The following is a 19,067-nucleotide window of genomic DNA, read 5'->3' on the forward strand; positions in this document are numbered from 1 at the left end:
GCTTTGTTATAGATATCCTGCAGGTTACAATGGGAGCTGGTTTCTGTCTTTGTGTTTACTGCTCTCTTTCCCACAACAAACCCATTAGTCTCCTCAGAAGTAACTCCCATTGTGGCCAATGAGGTCCTGTAGGGTAAAATGGGGGCTGGTTTCCCCCTTTGTGTTATCCCCCCCTCCATTTCCCAGCACAAGCATATGTGTGTCTTCTTGGAAGTAACTCCCATTGTGCTCAATGAGGCTTGCTCCTGAAAAGCAGGTGCATCTGGACTTTCAGGGGAAAGGAGAAAGGGGGGGGGCGAGAGGAGGGAAGCCTCACTTACTGGTTGAGCAGCCCCCCACCAGTCAGATGACTTCACTCCAACCCCCATCAGGAGGTATGTTCTATGAAGCGATTTTTACTGCTCCAGAGAATCTGCTTGTGAAACCCTGCTCATAGCAAAGCTGATTCCTTAAAAAAAATCCAGTACTCCATTAGCTTCTCCATCCATTGTCATGGAAACACGGCCCTGAACACTTTGTCTCACTTCATTATTTAATGCTTGGGTATCCAGCTAAGGGAATATCAAATGAGTGGCCACAATACAACACAGAATTAGGTACACGTAAGCCTGTTGATTTCAGTGGTTTAAAGTAAGGCTAATGCTGAGCTAGATTGTGGCCAATAAGTATGAGCGGGGCCTTCCTAGGCAACCAGGAATTTGTAGTCACAAATTCCTCCCTTGGCGGGGAGAGAGCGTCTTGTCCCTGACATCATGGTGCGCCTTTGTACGGGGTCGGGTATTATCTCCTGCTTTTCTTGCCAGTTCCAAATTTGGACGGGGGTGGGGTGGCCACGAGTCCTCTTTTACAGAGAACAGCCTTTCATTTGAAGAGCTGCCAGAGGACTTCCCTCTATTTTGAAGGCCTCCTCTATTTGAAGGGCTGCCCTGTCAAAGATTTTAAAAAACCATCAGAATGAAGATCTGGGCCTTGAAGTTGCCCACCAACAGCATCTGGACAGCAGCCTAAGCAAGACACACTGATCACAGGACTGGTCACAGTCCTCCACAGTATGGGGAAATGTACTGTATTTCTGTTTACATTATAATTATAAATTTGCATGTATAAATTGTACATTAGCATATGCAAATTTTATGCAAAACCAATGTCCTCTTTTGTCCTTTTTTTTTGGTGATGCATTTCCTCTTTTTTGGTGATTTAGAAGTGGTCACCCTTAGGTGGGCAGGATTGTCTCCATAGTTGTCCTGGGTTTCAGAGGTGTTTGGAGGGCCTCAGCAGCCCAGCACAATGGTGACAAGGCAATCCCCACCCCTCTTGTCCGATGCTAGGCTGGAAAGGAAGCCGAGGCCTTTGCTGGCACTGGGCTGCCAAGGCTGCCTGAACATCTCAGCAGCCCAAGGCCAAAATGACAAGCCTAAGTCTTCCTATCTGGAGCTAGAGAGGAAGCCTGGGCCTTGCTTTGTTGCTGGGCTGCTGAGGAATCTGAGTGCCTTAGCAAGCCTTGTGCCAAAATCTGTCCCAGGCATCCTTTTCAGGTCAGAGTTGGGGGTGGGGGAAGGGCTGTACTTGTGCTGAGCATCCAAGGCACTCTGAAGTGCAGCACAACCAATCCCCACCTCCCCTTCCCTGGTTCCAAGGTGGAAAGGAAGCCTGGGGCTCCTTGTGTCATGTCACCAGAGGGAAATGGCAATAGTCACCATAGTGAGTGTGGTGAGCAGGTGCGTGGACCCTGGAACATGAGAAAATCTTATCTACTCTCAAGCCAACTTTCCTGTGTAAGACCTCCAGCCATAATCCAGTGCATAGTTAAGGCTGTTTAACTACCATTGATTTCAGTAGAATGCACTGGGTGCTTGATGGCTGCCATAATATATAAACTACTTCAGGCATATTGCAAGCTCTCAAGGTGCACCTTTCTTGTAAGATGGTCTCCTTCTGCCTGAAGATGTTTCTACATTAAGCAAAAAAGCTGCAAAAACCCACATCCTTTCCTGAGCTTTCTGCTTTCAGTTTCTTTGCGGGATTAGGAAGGGGTTCTTTACATGGCAGCCACGTCGTTTGAACTGGGGGAGTGCCTCCCTCCCTCCCTGGCATGTGTGCAAAGGGGCAGGGTGTGTGTGTTCTAGCTTTCGTGTCTTAACTTCTGCTGTACTGTTTTCTTGCACCCCCAGGAAACCTCCGAGTTACTTCTGAGTAGACATAAAATGTAAGATTGTGCCGTAAGTCTGCAACCCTTGGCACACTTATGTGGGAGAAAACCTCATTGAACTCAATGGGACTTACTTCTGAGCAGACATAAGACCACCCTGTAAGTCTGCAACCCTCGGCACACTTACTTGGGAGTAAGCCCCATTGAACTTAATAGGGTGCTCTGAAACAACAGAGGACGTTGCTTCTGAGCTTGGTGGGATGGGGGATCAGATGTGTCTCCTTCATTGCAGGGAGGCATTTTACCCTCTTCTCCTTCCAGTTGAGAAATGCAGAGGCAGAAGACACAATTGGCAGGCGATTCTTGCCCTCGCTCCTGTCAGATCTCATCCTGACCCCACCCCCAACAACTGAAAACAAACACCCACAGGAGGCAGACATAGCGATTTCTTCCGCTATTGGAGAATTTCATTGGGAGGTTATGGCGGTCCTGTTTGGTGGGCAGGAAAAAATACCACATTTTTTGCATTTGGGGAAAACATGAGGTAGGCTGGAGGAAATGGCAGGAGACAGCCTGGAGGGTAATGGCATCATCTAAAGAGCCCGCAAACTTCCGAGAAAGAGCCATTTCAATAGCAGGATAAAAGCTCCATGTGATGAACTCCTGAGTTAATGTAAACTAGTAAACAATCCAATACTTTTGTAACATGATTTCATTGTGTACATTTCCTCATGTTATTGTTTGTTGCCTATTAGTGGTCATCATATTATAATGGTCTTTGTATGCGTATATAATAGCATGTGTTTGATTAACATTCCCTAATACCACATCACAACAGCTAGCTTTATGGTTTTAATGGATATTTTGATTCAACAGCTGTCAAGAAACGCATACCTGGCAGTGTCTTCTTCTGGCTGCTACTATAAATATAAAATTATGGAATGTATTCGTGCAGACATAAACTTGACAGTGGTTTCCAAAACGTGCTTTTGAGGTGTTCTCTGGTGTTCCCTGCATGTTTTGAGGTGTTCTCTGGTGTTCCCTGCATGTTTCTCAGGGGTTCCTAAGTAAGAAGATAATTAATATCCGACACATTTTCCTGAAAGGTAGTTTCCTACTGGCAATCTTCCTCTGCAGTGTTTAGCTACAGGAGATTATTGGGGCCCCACTTTCAATTCATGGGTGGCTAGGACAAGGCCCAGTAGATCTGGCCAGAGAACCGACGGAGCTTCCTAGAACATGCCACACAATCTTCTAGCATGCACATGGATGCTGTGGCACTTACATGGGGCTCTGCAACAGACAAGTCAATGGTGGGAGGGTAGAAAGCTTGAAAAACACTAAACCAGACTTTAGGAAGGTGGAAGGGAAATCATGAATAGGGATGTATGAAAGTCACTTACCTTTTGCGGATTATGTTGATGGTGGGGGGGAGGCGCTCCGTTCCTCCCCCTTGGAATCCTCCGCGGCCGGCTGTGCTCCGCGGCAGTTCCACGGAGCAGCCGGCCAGGCCCAGCCAGGCCAGAGCCGTCCACAGCCAGATTTCTGGCCGCGAAGGGCTCTGGGGGGAAAAAAACCACCGCGTACGCAAATGGCGTCAGCTAGGGATGGACGAAAGTCCCTTACCTGGTCCCGCAGCTTGCTTCGCGGTGGGGGGGAGATTTTCTTTTCTCCCCCCGAAATTCTTGGCTGGGGGGGAGGCGCCCCGTCTCCCCGGCCACGAATCTCATCGTCTGCCGGGACACAAATGGCGGCGGCCATAGCCGCCGCTGTTTGCGTCCCTGCAGTCAGCCATGATAGGCTACGTAAATCCTTACGTAGCCTATCACGGCTGACTTTGGGGGAAAAAAAAAGCATGTACGCAAATGGCGGCGCCCATGGGCGCCACCATTTGTGTTCCTTATTTGGGCACGTCTAGTCTACGTAAATATTTACATAGACTACGGCAAAAAAAAGGGCAACGCAAATAGCGTTGCCCTTATTTTCGCCGTAGTCTACGTAAATATTTACGTAGACTAGACGTGCCCAAATAAGGAACACAAATGGCGGCGCCCATGGGCGCCGCCATTTGCATATGCACTTTTTTTTTTTGTCCCCAAAGTCAGCCGTGATAGGCTACGTAAACTTTTATGTAGCCCATCACGGTGTTTTTTGAAAATCTAGCCGTGATAGGCTACGTAAATCTTTACGTAGCCTATCATGTTTGTTGGTGTTTTTTTCTTTTTCCCCTTGGAAATGGCAGCGGTGGCAGCCGGTTGGAAGACCAGCTGCTGCCAGAGCCGCCGCCTCCTGGAGGATCTGCCTCAGGTAAGTCTTGTCCCGGGGGGGATCCGAGGGGGGGCGGGAGGCCGTTCCACCACAGATTTTGGGGGGCCGAATGCACTGGCATTTGGCCTCACCGAGATCCGTGGTGGAATTCTCTGCCATCCCTAAACATGAAGCAGCAGAGCAGGAGGAATAGAATGAGCCCCTAACTCTGAACAGCCACACTAAATGTAGTAAGAGTACTCTAAAATGTAAAATTCTGGAGGGTAGCTTAACTGCATCTATGACTCCAGTGCGATTACACCTTCAAATTATCCTGGCAGGAATCTGTATATGACAGTTTTTCATGTCTCATCCAAATTCTTTTACCTCCCAAAGAAATGTATAACCACAGTTAAGCAGGACAGTACAGCAATCTTAGGCAATTGTTATAAGGCAACAGTTCTGGTTAGTGTAATACCATCAGGTTGGAAGAAATGTTAAATGCCTTTGTGAACTTCTTATCTATAAGGTCATATCTAGAACATCAGTGTGTTGTGTTCAGTGAGACTGGTGACCAGTTCCAAAGTAGCATCACTCCATTAGCTTTCAGGATGATTACACATATACGTGTGAAAAAATGTTTCTTTGATATCCAGCCACACAATTTGTTCAAAGCCTATCCCAAGTGTGAGTGAGAGAGAGAGAGAGTGTGTGCGCAGTTAGATCCAGCTCAAAGAGAGTTCTTTTTACTATGTATTATGGACAACATGTCCAGACATGTTAGACGTGGTTTATCCTATAAGTGGGAGATATAAAGTGGTAGAGCACCTGCTTTGCATGCAGAAGTTCCCAGCTTCAGTCCCTGGCAGCAGAGGCAGATTTGGAAAAAGGCCTGCCTGAAACCTTGGAGAGCTACTGCCAGTCAGTGTCAACAGTACTGGGCTAGATGGACCAAGGGTCTGACTCAGCAAGGCCCCATCTAGACTGGGCTTTTACGCCTGGGCGGGTGTGAGTCGAGGTCCCTCGTGATAGATGACACAGTCATGACTTTGCAGCCATCTGTGGTTTTCACTCAGAAAATGTGGAGTTCCAAGGAGTCTTCTTACTGCAATTTTTTGGGTTTGCTGGGTTGCGGGCCTTCTGTTCCATCTCCGAACCGACTTCGCATTTTGCAGTGGGCATGTTGTAGGCATGCGCAGTGCCTGCATCACTCTGTGACACCCCTTTACTCCCCCATCCCTTTGCAGCTGTGCAGTTACAGAGGCTCAGAGGGGCGCTGTCATCTGTTTAATCACGCTTTCGCGCAGTTTTGCAGCTTCGTATCTTCGCAACGGTTGTGGACTCAGTACCCAAGGGCCAGGGGGTCGGGTCTTGGGGAAGGAACAACATCGCTCCAGCCACCATTTCGGAGCAATGGCTAGGCATGTAGCACTCGTGATTCTGAGTGCGAACCATCGCGAGAGTCCCAGGCTGGAGAACTGACAAACTGATGGTGCGGAAATGAAGGAGCACGAAATACCCACTTTTACCTTAAAAGGGATAGAAAGACATAGCAGAGCCCCTCAAATACAAAACAGCCATTGAAGTGTCACACCCCCACACTCACGGGACTGCACAGCTGCGCATTTCAGTAAAATGACCCCCCAAAAAGGGCACAGCAAGTCTGTTAGGGAAGGGTGCAGTACATAGCGAGTGTATCGCAGGGCATGTTGACTCAAAGCCGCATCTCTGCGCAGTTGTGATGGGGTGCAGGGTCAAAGCGGTGCCATATAGATGGAGCCCAGGAAGAAACAACTTAGTCTTATATCCAACTTGGGTCTCTTTTTTTGTCACTATCCCAACAAAACAGTCTGATGCTAAGGTTTGAAGTTGGTTTTCAATCCCTGGCTTGTTCAGGAGTGACAAGTGGTGTTCGGACATTTGGGTGTTTCGGATGTAATGCTAAGCTTTTTCTTCCTAAGTTTCTGGAAAGAGAAGCCAAGCAGGAGAGACCATGCTGCTTGTGAACGATCAGCCAGAATTCTTCACAATTCTGGTTTATCATTTTGTTTATCATTTTGTTTGAACATGGCTCATGTTTCAGTATTACGCAGTTTATTTCAGAGCCCCAAGAAAGGAAGCGGATGTTTCTCACTGCACTAAGGCTTGTTAGACAGATTTCAGTTTGGGAACAGAAAGCTGTCTAATATTATAACTAGATTGTGATAATTAATTGCATGAGGAGGAAGATATTCAAATGGTGTGTGGGCAAACCTGAAACCTGAATTTCTGGTGTTTGAAAAAATAATTAACTGACAGTTTATTATTTAATTGACTCTTAGGTAATCCGCATTACAGCTCCCAACCTTTCTTTTGAAAACTTTCTCAACAGTTGCAGTTCAAAAACAGTCAGGCAGGTTCATGTGGGAGCATGACATAAGATATGAGGATGTCATTGCAGACGAAAGGCTGTAGCTCAGTGGCAGAACACATGGTTTGCATGGAAAAGGTCCCAGTTTCAATCTCCTGCTTGAGTTTAGAAAGGTTCCTTTCTGAAACCCTAGAGAGGTGCTGCCAGTCAGCGTAGTTAGATGGACCAGTGCTCAGCTTCCTATGTGTACTCAAGCCAAAAGCAGGCCTGAGTTTCAAGTTGTTAGAGACTGGACTTTCTGTGCACCACAGAGATCCTTTCCTGTTCCAGTGATCTCTTGATGTTTTGAACTTCAACTCCCAGCAGCCCCAGCCATCGTGGCCGATGGCTACGAATGCTGGGAGTTGTAGTCCAAAACATCTGGAGGGTACCAGGTTGGCAAAGGCTGGTCTATACAGATTCACCTTTGCCTGAGGTAGTATTTGGGTTTCCCTGTCCTAATTCTCCAGAAAGAGGCTGAGGATAAAGAGGAACTTGTGTAAAATTGTGGTGGAGGGGAAAATCCTCTGAAACGCCATTATATTTTCAAGCTAATTTCCTGTCTCAGAGGAGCAGTACTGTGATGTGGGAACATCCAAGGCTGCAGTAGCTGTCCCACTGGGATCTGAAGATGACAATGAATGAACTTTAGTGAGGGAAGATTATCACACATTTAATTAAAAAACATATATTTAAAAATGACATTTTTCTGGAAGGTCTGTGGGAAATATGTGCTATATTTGCTGTTGCCTTCTGTGAGATTTTCAGCCATATCCTTCCCTGCTGACTTCTTCCCAAGCAGAGTGTTTGAATTACAGGGACGGGGTTAAATGGGCCACAGCAGTTCACCTTTTGTGAAGGCTCCCTTAGGGTGCAATCCTATGCCTGGTTTGACAGGAATAAGTTCTACAACACCCAGCATTCCCCAGCCAACTGCCATGGCTCATTCCCCTTGCATACCTGTCACGTGCTGAAAGGATGTGTATACTTACCCTCAGCCACGCAGCTTGTCGTGTCGTGCAAACCCAACCAGAGTGGCTTGTTGCCATCGATAAAAAGCCACCCAGAACCCTACAACAGCCCATGGATTCTGGATGGGTTGTCACCCACGGCAGCAAGCCACTCTGACCAGGTTCAGACATGACAAGGCCTGCTGCTGAGCATAATTATGCACACACACACCCAGCATGTGACCGGCATGTGTGTGGGGGGAGGGGGGATGAGCCACGGTGGCTTATTTCCTCCTCTGTGATCATGCAAACCTGGTCACTGTTTTTAGAAAGCTACAGGATGTGTTAGAAATTTGACTAAAATTGGGAGGGGGTGTTGGGGTGTGTGTGGCTTGTGGGTTGCGTTAAGGGCCTCTTACCTCCCCCTCCCAAAAATTTAATTTGAACACTGCCCAAATGCATGCCCCACCCCTCATTATTCCAGGCAGCCTTGCTGTGGGAGATGCAACATGCCCCAAGGAGCTCAGGTCTCTCCACTTCTGAAATCCTTGCCAAGAGAGAGATTCTGGGGTGATGTCAGAGGTTACCATTTCCCACACGAGTGCTACTGGCGGTGGGGGAAGACCTCTGCAAAGCAGCGCTCTACCTGAAAGCCAAAGAAAATAAAACTGTAAGCAACTCCCCCTGCAGTTGGCACTGACGATGCGAAGCATTCGCTTACCAGCACCAGGACTGCTCTGGAAGATTAGTCCTGGAATGGAACCTCAGCCAAGAGGAGAAAAGTAAATTAGCCACATTTGTGGCATCTGCTTGGAGTGAAGCCACACAGAAGTATTTTCCAGTAGTGCTTCTGTGGTGTCTATGACATTATATTATATTAGAGGAAAGAATGAAACGGGCCCCAGAATTGCGCCTGATCTCTGTGACCACTCACACAGGTATCACATGCTGGGAATTATTACCACCATTTCCACTCTAATTCTGGCAGCCCTTTCAGTTTAAATTATTATATGGGTATCTGTTTGTAGACTGTATGCCCCTTGGGGCAGGGACCTGGCCTATTGCAGGGGGGCGTAAAGTGCTTTGCATGCTGAGGGACCTCAGGGGGATACTGGGCCCTTAGAGGAAATGGCTGTTGACCCTTCTCATCAAGCCCCTCTCAGACTCCCAAACATACACTGAGCAGCCACCTAGCCCCAGGGACCACAGGCACCTAAAGTTGCAGGCCGCCAAATGCACAAGTGCCCACCTGAGGCATAAGGCTGCCAGAAGTGCCCACCTCATGAGTAAAGGTATACTTATGAGCAAGGTGCTGCTCATGAGTAGACCACTCCTCAGGTGGCAGTGATGGCCTGCAGCTGTGCTCTGGGTGGGGCTAAGAAGGCCCAGAGGTAAAAGCCTTCAGTTCTAGGCATAGTGTGCTGGAATAATGTTTCTGTACCATGTCTCTGTGCTGTAGTTTTCGGATAACCTAGCTCTTCTCTGGACCTTGGACTGCCTAAGCTTGTCTTTGGTACTGACCCTGGCGCTCAGTCCCTGCACCACTGCAAGCAAGACAATGTATGTTGATGGTGCTACATAATTAATTGATAAATGTGTAAACAATTAAAATGTGTAGAAATGGCATGTGATACACAGTCCTTCCCCTTCAGACCACAAATAGAGATTTTCATGTTTGAATGATTCCTCACGTTAAAAATCAGCTACTTGTATGTGGAATGTACGAGGACTGTTCAATGGCCATGAAATTCTGATGGACTTGCAGAGGGGTGTGTGTGGAAAACTGGGGGAGAAAAAACGGAAAGGAGTATTGTGGGAGAGGGCAAGGCTATCTGGAACCCTGCACAGGAACACTCCACACTGCAATATTTTCTTGGAATTTTTAATCCCTGCTTTTAGAATCTATACCTCTTCTTTAAAATATTGTGACAAGAAAATTAATATTTATTAATATCGTTGTCAGTGTAGAACTTCAAAAGGAACGAGGAGGACAAAACTTGTTTCTTAAAAGGTTTGAGAGAAGAAGTTGTGATGGAAGTTTAAAGTAAAAGCATCTCCAAAGTGCTACAGTGAAAAGGGCATTTTTATGGAGCTGAAACAGTTAAGCACCAAATACTGTTTACTGTACCTGTGCTAATATCCACAGTACATTTTAGTCCTTGCCCTTGATCTCAGGTACCCTCCCCTTCTCACATGAGACATTTCAGCTGAGCTGAGAAAGAGGTCAAGGGCTTTTTAGGACGCAATCCTATCTACTGCACCCTCACTGCTCAGAAGCTCCCGAACTCGGAGGCTTCCAAGTTTCCTGTGCTCTGCTGGCAGGACAGGAGGAGCAGTGAAGACGATCTTTGCCTACCATCCTCTGATCTCCTGTGTTTGCTAGATGGTCTCTTCAGCTCGTCTACCAGGGGTGCTTCAGAGAGGAAGAGAAGGAGGCTGGAGGAGGCTCAGGATACTGTAATTCATATCCTGGGCTCTTTGATCCACACCCCTCCCCTGGGAACGAAGGTTGTGTCTCTGGCCTCATTCAGAGTGGCAGCCAGCACAGTTCCCTCTGTGCCGGCTGCGAGGGGTGGGGGTCTGGGGTTAGATCTCAGACTCCCCCTTCTGAGGTCGGAGCGGTGTCACGAGCTGTCCTATCCCAGGGACCATAGGATGGGGCTCCTAACTACTCACCTCCAGTATTAGAGGGTTTGTCAGAGTTCTTCTTTTGATGCACCCTAGCTGCTCTGTTCCCTTGTGCAAGCCCCTGGGGCACATAAGGAGAGGTCTTTGTTGTGATTGTTCATGATGGAGAGGAAGGGGTTAAAGAGCTGTTTCTTCTTGGCACCTGTGGGAACAGAGCCAATATTCCTACTAATCATTCTGCCTTTGCTTAATTCAAAATCAAGACATGGCCCTTGTTAAAAATTAACTTTAGTTGCTAACTGGCTGACTTTACAGGCTCAGAAACCCAACTGTCCACCTGATACAGATGATTAGTTAGCAGACATCTGGGAACTGGCACCACAGAAGAGTGTAATATGTGAAGCTTAGAAGGCATATGAAATACCTTATTAATGGCATATGGGACGTCTCCCTGGGGGTTCTTTGATGACAATGATATTGCCCCAAAGCATCAGCCAAAGCATCACCTGGCTATATGCTCAGTGACACGGAGCCCGTGTGGTGGTTAGAGTGTTGGATTTGGATCGAGGAGACCCACTTCTTGTCCCCACTCAGCCACAAAGCTAACTGGGTGACTTTGGGCCAGTCACTGACTCTCAGCCTAACCTACCTCACAGGGTTGTTGTGAGGATAAAATGGAGTGGAGGAAGATCGTGGAAGCTGCTTTGGATATAAATGTAATAATAAATAAAACTCCACTCTCCTCCTTCCTTTTCTCTATCTCCCTCTCCCTCTCCCTCTCCCTCTCTCCACTTGTTCTTTCTTATCTGGATAAAGACAAAGGGCTAGATTGTGAATACAGAGGTCAAATAGCTAACAGCAGTAACATAATTTAATCATTAGAAGGTTCTTTTATTCAGGATAATATACTACACAAAAGGATAGTGTATGTGCTTTTCTGAATTTCAGCCTTTTAAACGAAAGATTTTAAAAAATATTTCTCCCTTTACTGTTAGTGCTGAAGACAGAATGAAAAATTTCAGGGGATTACTGATTAAAATGTAGATGCCAACTAGGGCTGCGGATGAAAAGAATGTATTCTGTGGACGTCTCATTGGAGCTAGGTGTCAGAACAGATAGGCTCATGCAGTCAGGCAAAGTGCAGTGGCGTATGGCAACCTTTCCCATTATAGCATGGTCATTGTCCTTACTCTGTGCTTGCTTGAATATGCTGGACTGGTCTCGCGCTTCTGTTGCCAGTGGGTTGAACTCTCTTACCGTATCGCAGCTTGCCCTCCATTCTTAGCTAGCAGACCGAGACTGCAATAGGGCAGTCCACGACAGATGCCAAACCACCACGTAGGCATTGCACTTCTCACATAATTTTTTTAACATTCATTTAGGTCTTGCATAAAGTTTCTTTTTGAGAGAGAGAGAGAGAGAGAGAGAGAGAGCTGACAGTACCTTTGTAATCCTTAGCCATAAGGAAATACAGATGTCCAGGGCTGGCCCAAGATATTTTGCTGGCTGAGGTGGAACAGCAAATGGCACCCCCTCCCCACCCCCAAAGTCAAGGTGTACAGTACCCAAGTCCTGTCAAATTATTTTGGCACCTAAGGCAGACAATTCCACAAGGGCCTCTCCTCATCTCTGGCAATAAAAATGCAATAACAGTTTAAAAAATCCACAGGGGCCTCCCTCCCTCCCTCCCTGGCAATAAAAATGCCATAACAATAAAAAAAATTCCACAAGGGCCTCTCTCCCTCCCTGGCAACAAAAATGCCATAACAATAAATTAAATAACTAGCAAACTTGCTGCCCTTTCAAAACATACAAAATCAGGTGCCTGAGACACTGGCCTCATGATGTCTAATGGTAGGGCCCGCCCTGATGATGTCTTCACTCTGTTATATCTCTGTTGAAAGGCACCCAGCACTTAAGCCACATTTTTATTGCCACTGCTTATGTGGAATTCACTTGCTTCACAAGCACCACCCTGGGAGCTTGTTGAGGCATAGGGCATAAATGCCTAAAATAAAAACTTGCATTTTTGACCCTGTGTGCATTGTTGCAGTGGAGCAGCAACAGTTGATCAAGATGCACCATTTTATTTCCTTACCCTGGGCAATGTCAGAACACCCCCTCTTATTCATTTTTGAACTCTGAAAGCATTTCAGTTCTCAATGGATCTAATGCGAGTTTAGTCCAGTATTTTCAGAGCAAAAGTAGCCCGCGTTTTCTTTCTCACCGCCATCTTTTGTGTGTGTGCACCTCAAACACTGAGAAACCTGTATGAGGGTCAAGAAGCAACAGTAAGAACCAGACATGGAACAACCGATTGGTTCAAAATTGGGAAAGGAGTATGACAAGGCTGCATATTGTCGCCCTGCTTATTTAACTTATATGCAGAGTACATCATGAGAAACGCCGGGTTGGATGAATCACAGGTGGGAATTAAGATTGCCGGGAGAATTATCAACAACCTCAGATACGCAGATGATACCACCCTAATGGCAGAAAGCGAAGAGGATCTCAAGAGCCTCTTGTTGAGGGTGAAAGAGGAGAGTGCAAAAGCTGGTTTGAAACTCAACATGAAAAAAACTCAGATCATGGCATCTGGCCCCATCACTTCCTGGCATATGGAAGGGGAAGAAATGGAAGCAGTGACAGATTTTATTTTCTTGGGCTCCAAGATCACCGCAGACGGTGACTGTAGCCATGAAATTAAAAGATGCTTGCTCCTTGGGAGGAAAGCTCTGGCAAACCTAGACAGCATAGTAAGAAGCAGAGACATCACCTTGCCGACAAAGGTCTGTCTAATCAAAGCTATGGTTTTCCCAGTAGTAATGTATGGCTGTGAGAGCTGGACTATAAGGAAGGCTGAGCGCTGAAGAATTGATGCTTTCGAACTGTGGTGCTGGAGAAGACTCTTACGAGTCCCCTGGACTGCAAGGAGGTCAAATCAGTCAATCCTAAAGGAAATCAACCCTGAGTGCTCATTGGAAGGACAGATACTGAAGCTGAAGCTCAAATATTTTGGCCACCTAATGCGAAGAGAAAAGTCACTGGAAAAGACCCTGATGCTGGGAAAGACTGAAGGCAAAAGGAGAAGGGGACGGCAGAGGATGAGATGGCTAGATAGCATCACGGATGCAATGAATATGGACTTGAGCACGCTCCGGGAGAGAGCGCAGGACAGGAAGGCCTGGCGTGCTATGGTCCATGGGGTCACGAAGAGTCGGACACGACTGAACGACTAAACAACAACAAACCTCAAACACTAAAGTCAAAACCATACCCTTCCACCCCACCTGTGCTTTGGACTGGAGGTCATTTTTGTAAACCACAAAGAGAGATGATGTTCAGACGCAGGAAAACATCATCCCCTGTGAAATTGGCTGTCCCAAACAACTGCTTCAGTTGCTTGATGGTAAGGCCTACACCCTGTGTAATGTTTTCATGATTGACTTACACCGGTTCCTCATCCTTATGGCACTAAATACGTATCTGCTGTTCCGACATAGAAAAGTACTAGCGGCAACAACCTGATCGGGGACAGGGCGGGTGGGAACGTCAACGCTGACGCTTACAGTCAATGGATGCTTTCTTTCTTCAGTGTTTTGCATTGGGGTTCACAACACTGGGACAGACTTCTCAACTGTGCACTGTATGGCTTATGGCCACATTGCAAGGCATCCGGAAAGATGTTTTCAGTGGCTGTTCATACATGGTGGAATTCCTCTCCCCCTCTCTCTCTCTCTCTCTCTCTCTCTCTCTCTCTCTCTCATGAAACCTGAGCACTTTCCTGAGGATATTCCTGGTTTTGTGAGGTATTCATATGAACTGACATATCTCACCAAGGTTAGACTGCTATTTGTTGCTGGAAGGATGAGTGCATTTGATTTAGGATTTTGGCTGGATTTAATTACGTGGAGTTTTTACTTTTGCATTTTATCTTATCCTTTAGTGGGTGGTTTGATTTTAAACATATTTTAATCCTCCCTTGTTGCCTTTGGGAGAAAGTGACCTAAACAGCAAAAGAAAGGTGTTCCTTGATATCCAGGCAAACAGATTTCATGTCTGTTCTTGCAGGCCCTTGGAGCGTTCCAGTGAAGATGTTGATATTATATTCACCCGGCTGAAAGAAGTGAAAGCTTTTGAGAAATTTCATCCGAACCTTCTACAACAAATCTGTCTCTGCGGCTATTATGAAAACCTGGAAAAGGGAATTACATGTAAGAGGTTCTTCTTTGTGGATTAGAAAATCTCTAAGTGTAAACCAGGAATCCGATCAGGGGGTCATTCTTTCTTAATATTACTAGCATTAAATGTTATTCTGAAGATGGGTACATGGAGCAATGGTTAGTCTGGCTCTCAAAACTTTATGTCATGTGAAACATGTCCATTTATTTTCACTATATATTCTGTTGGCCACTCTTCGATTTAATAGGAAATCTGTTTTATGTGATTATATCCCTTTACAATAGTTAGAAGAGCTTTCAGCATCTTTGCATTGAGGTCAGGTAACACTAATGGAGTAGAAATGGACAGACTCTGGCGAGATGGTCTCTTTGGAAAGAATAAGGGTGTGTGTCATGGGGAAGATGACAGTGTTTCGTCTCCACCTCCAGTGCTTTCCAAAGATGCTTTCCAAATACTGCTACCTCCTCTTTGCACTCTTATAAAAGAAAATTAGAGAAAACCAGGCAGTTTAGAGAAGCTCTCGGGGGAAGAGCTTGAAATATTTAAGTGCTGATGACGTGCCTGTGTCAAATGGCTATCGCTCCTCAGCCACCGTAGTTAGAAGTTTCACGTCTGGTTTCCAGGTTGCAACCTGGAGAGCCACCCTCCCTTTACGCCGCCACACAGCTGCCAGTGTTAATGGCTCCCCTTTTGTGGCCAGTCCATGCGCCATCCTTCATTACCTTTGGGACACTTGTTTTTGTACCGCAGGAGAATGAAGGTGAGAGAGACTGCAGTGGTGCCACGGATGGATTTGACAGGGGGATTAGTTCGGTGCATCCTTGTCTAAGGACCTCCAATCTCCTTTCCAATTCAAATGAGTTCTCAGAGCACGGAGCGATGTTAAAACAAAGCATTAAAGCATCCAAGGGAAATTGCAAGCTAAGGGTACTTCCAGATGAGGCTTTTCTTGTGCTGGCTGGGAGATTGTGGGAATTGCAGTTCAACAAAACTGGAGAGCACCATATTGGGGAAGGCTGACTGAGAGGGTGTTGTCAGGTAATCTGATTGATTATGATGGCATATCAGTAGAAAGAAGGGCAGAATTATGCTTCAAAAAATGTTTGTCCATTTGACTCCAGGGAAATTGCCAGTCCCCAAAGAATCCTAGGAGTTGTAGGTTTGGTGCTTGGAATTATATTGCTGATCTTCTGTCCCACTCACACTACTAAAGATCCCAGAGCTCCTTTGGGAATGGGAATGACCATGAATGCAGATATGCCCTAATTAAATAGCTGTTGTCACAATTAGTCAATATCAACCATAAAGTAATTGTGGTTAAATACACATTTTAACTGGAATGTTTCATTCTTTTTGTTTACAGTATTTCGTCAAGGTGATATTGGAACAAATTGGTATGCTGTTCTGACAGGATCTTTGGATGTTAAGGTTTCTGATACAAGCAACCACCAGGTAAAATTACAACTCTAGTACAGCACAATCTTCTGGGGAGAATGTTACCTACAGGTACGAATGTTGGAGAAATCCACAGTGGATTCAGATGAGATTGGATTTGTGTCAATCTGACCTGTGGATTCCACAGTGGGCTGGCTTTTTCTGAGTCACGCAGATTCGTAACTTCTTTAACTTCAGGGGGAAATTTGTGCAAAGGTCCACTTGCGCTAATGCACATTAGCGCAAGTGCACATTTGCGAATGAACTAAATTCTCATACAAAATATCAAGTTCTGTCAATGAGCAGATAATGGAATGAAAGACACCTGACAATCTGTGAAACACAGGCAGAAGAGATTTAACGAAATCCCTACCTACAAGTTGATAAAACTGTTGAGGAGTCTGTCAATATTGTGTCTTTCACCCCCAGTAGGTTTGCTGCTATAGTTCTTTTGTTGAGAAAAAAAAATACAGGGGCAGATGAGGCAATCCAGCTTCTTGGAGGACCAGTAGAACATTGTGACTCTCACAGTGGCGTATTTTATAGCAGCATTGTTGTGTGACTGCATGGATGCTTAAGATGCAAAGGTTTTGTTTGGTCTGACTGGTCATATCTCTGGCATGAGATTATATTATAAATAAATATTAATGTTTACTATCACCATTACCTTTACACAATGGTGGGTTTCCTCCAATCAATGCAGAGTCTGAATTTAATCCATTTAGTGATGGAAGTTATTGCCATCCCTTCCATTCTTCTTCATTGGTGCAGAGTGAGATGCTGGTGGGGGCTGAATCAGTGTGAGTGTACTGTAGCTTTTAAGTCTGATGTTTAAAGGTGATATGGAAAACTCCTTGACAGGAAACGTGCCCATCAACGAGCTTGAGCATACTGTGTGTAGGATTGGGCTGCTAGACTATCACCTGTGTTAAGACTTAAACACAGTCTTATTTCTCTCACTTACTTTTCTTTGTTCGACTCTATTGCCCTCAGCTGCTCAAAAGCATAATTAAGTTGCTCCTCCTTTCTTTCCCTTGCTGCCTGGTATGGTTGGAACTTTCCCTGTTCCAATGTTTACATATGATGCCACCTTTTCAGCGAAGTCTCTGACTTAATGCTTAACCTCTCAGTCCCTGTATCAATCCAAACAGAGCATAAATATATTTTGTTTGGCTTTGTCTTTCCTACTTGTAATCTTCCTTTTCGGGGTAGGGAGTATTATCTTTCCTTCACATTATTGCCTTCCACATGGTCAAAACTGTCAGTTTTAAGGCAGGGGTGGGCAACTTGTCACCCTCCAGATGCTATGGCCTACAACACCCATCAGCATAGCCAATGGCTAGGGCTGATGGGAGTTGTAGGTCAAAATATCTGGAGGGTCATGGGTTGCCCACCCATATTGAAAGGTCTGGGGCCAACTCAGGGACATCGGCCTTTAATTTTGGGTAGGAGGTGTAACTCAGCAGTATAGCATGTGATTTGCCTGCAGAAGAGTTCAGGTTCTGTCCCCAGCTTCTCCAGTTAGGGCTGGGGAGGACCTCTGCCTGAAACCCTGGAGGGCTGCTGCCAGTTAGCACAGAGAATATTTATTTTTTTATTACATTTTTTAAAACCACCCAATAGCTGAAGCTCTCTCAGCAGCTCACAAGACAAAACTTAAAAACATAAAATGCCATAACATACTAAAACATAGTATAAAACCCGAAAGTTTTAAACAGAATAAACCAAAGTAAAAGCCAGCAGCACTGCTAAGATCTAAAACACACTGAGCATATTGAGTTAGGTGGACCATTGGACTGACCCGGTGTAAGAGAACTTCCTATGGCGGGAACTGTGTTTTTATGTTGTTTTGCAACATGCATTGACAGTGATAAGGGAGCAAGCAAAGAATGCAGGAAATGGACAATTAACATCTAAAATGTGAGAAATCAGTATGACTTTGTTTATTCTCAAAGGCAGCTGGCTAATATTATGTGGCTGATTTCTAGCATAATAGACGTGGCAAATGCAGAACTTAGTGACATCAGTTCAAGTACTGGTATAACACTGGAACGGGCGCTCCTGGATTGGCATGCAGCTGCTGGCAGACCTTAACTTCTTCCTCCACTTATATCTCATATATTTAATATTTTAAGTGATTGAAAACGGGCGTACTAGAAATTTACTTCTTCTTTCTTTTTTTTTTACTAACTTAGACATGAATAAAGCCAGTAACAGTTTTAGGGGAATAATAAACTCAACATGAAGCAGGTAAAAATAATAAATATAGAATAATACTGGATTATATTAATACCTGCAAAATGATGATATACCACAAGAGGGCAGTGCTAGAATGCAGAAGATCTTCCCTTTTCTTTTTTCCACTGAAATAGGCAAGCTTCAGCACCCACACGGTTCTGTACCGAAAATTTCTCTTTTTTTTTTCCGACCATTCTCATTCGATTTGATAGAAAAGAAATTGCTTTCAAAACGAAAATCAAAGGAGAACACATTTCAGATAAATTCTCATGGGTGGTGTTTAGGGTTCTTGTGCCTACTTATGAGGTGGCTGAGGAGTGTGCATGAGTGTCCTGTCTATCATTGTACAATCATCTCTGAGGCAGCCTGTAGCCTCCTCAGCTTCCCACACTTCAGTTAAAGCCATCATGAGGAAGACATAACGAATCATTCCTCCCACAGGGCTTTTTTCATATCAGGAAGCACAGGCAGCCTGGAAGGCTGCAGAGCAACTAGGAGATGTCTAATAGAAAGAAAACACACACACACGCAGCACTCTTTACCACATTGTGGTGATTAAGTAAGCTCAAAAATGCCACCAAAATAAATTATAAAATGCCCTGAGAATGATGCAGAAAAGTGGAAGCCTCAACGCTTATAGTGGCAGCAGAACCCCCTCAAAAAACCTTTAGGAAAAAAAGAAAGAAGCTTTGCTACAACCCCTGCCAATTGTGAGTTCTCCCGATGAGAAAATGTTGGAGAATTTCTCCTCCCCTTGGAGAAATTTGGTGAAATTGTCCCCCCCCCCCCCAATTTCTCTGCCTGCAGGTATTCTGGAGAATTTTGAGAGGCCATTTGCACACAGCTCTAG

General features: G+C 45.5%; 1 protein-coding gene across 1 annotated transcript in view; it reads left to right on the top strand.

The window, feature by feature from the left end:
* Positions 1 to 19,067, top strand: part of RAPGEF4 (Rap guanine nucleotide exchange factor 4) — a 221,515-nt gene that overhangs the window by 8,882 nt on the left and 193,566 nt on the right. The window contains exons 2-3 of the mRNA XM_084812949.1: positions 14,435 to 14,577; positions 15,909 to 15,997. Coding sequence (XP_084669075.1) covers positions 14,435 to 14,577; positions 15,909 to 15,997 — 232 coding nt within the window. The remainder of the gene's footprint in view (positions 1 to 14,434; positions 14,578 to 15,908; positions 15,998 to 19,067) is intronic.

Source organism: Heloderma suspectum, chromosome 1 (assembly GCF_057233095.1).
Source record: "Heloderma suspectum isolate Gila_16-S chromosome 1, 16-S_ref, whole genome shotgun sequence".
Lineage (NCBI taxonomy): Eukaryota > Metazoa > Chordata > Lepidosauria > Squamata > Helodermatidae > Heloderma > Heloderma suspectum.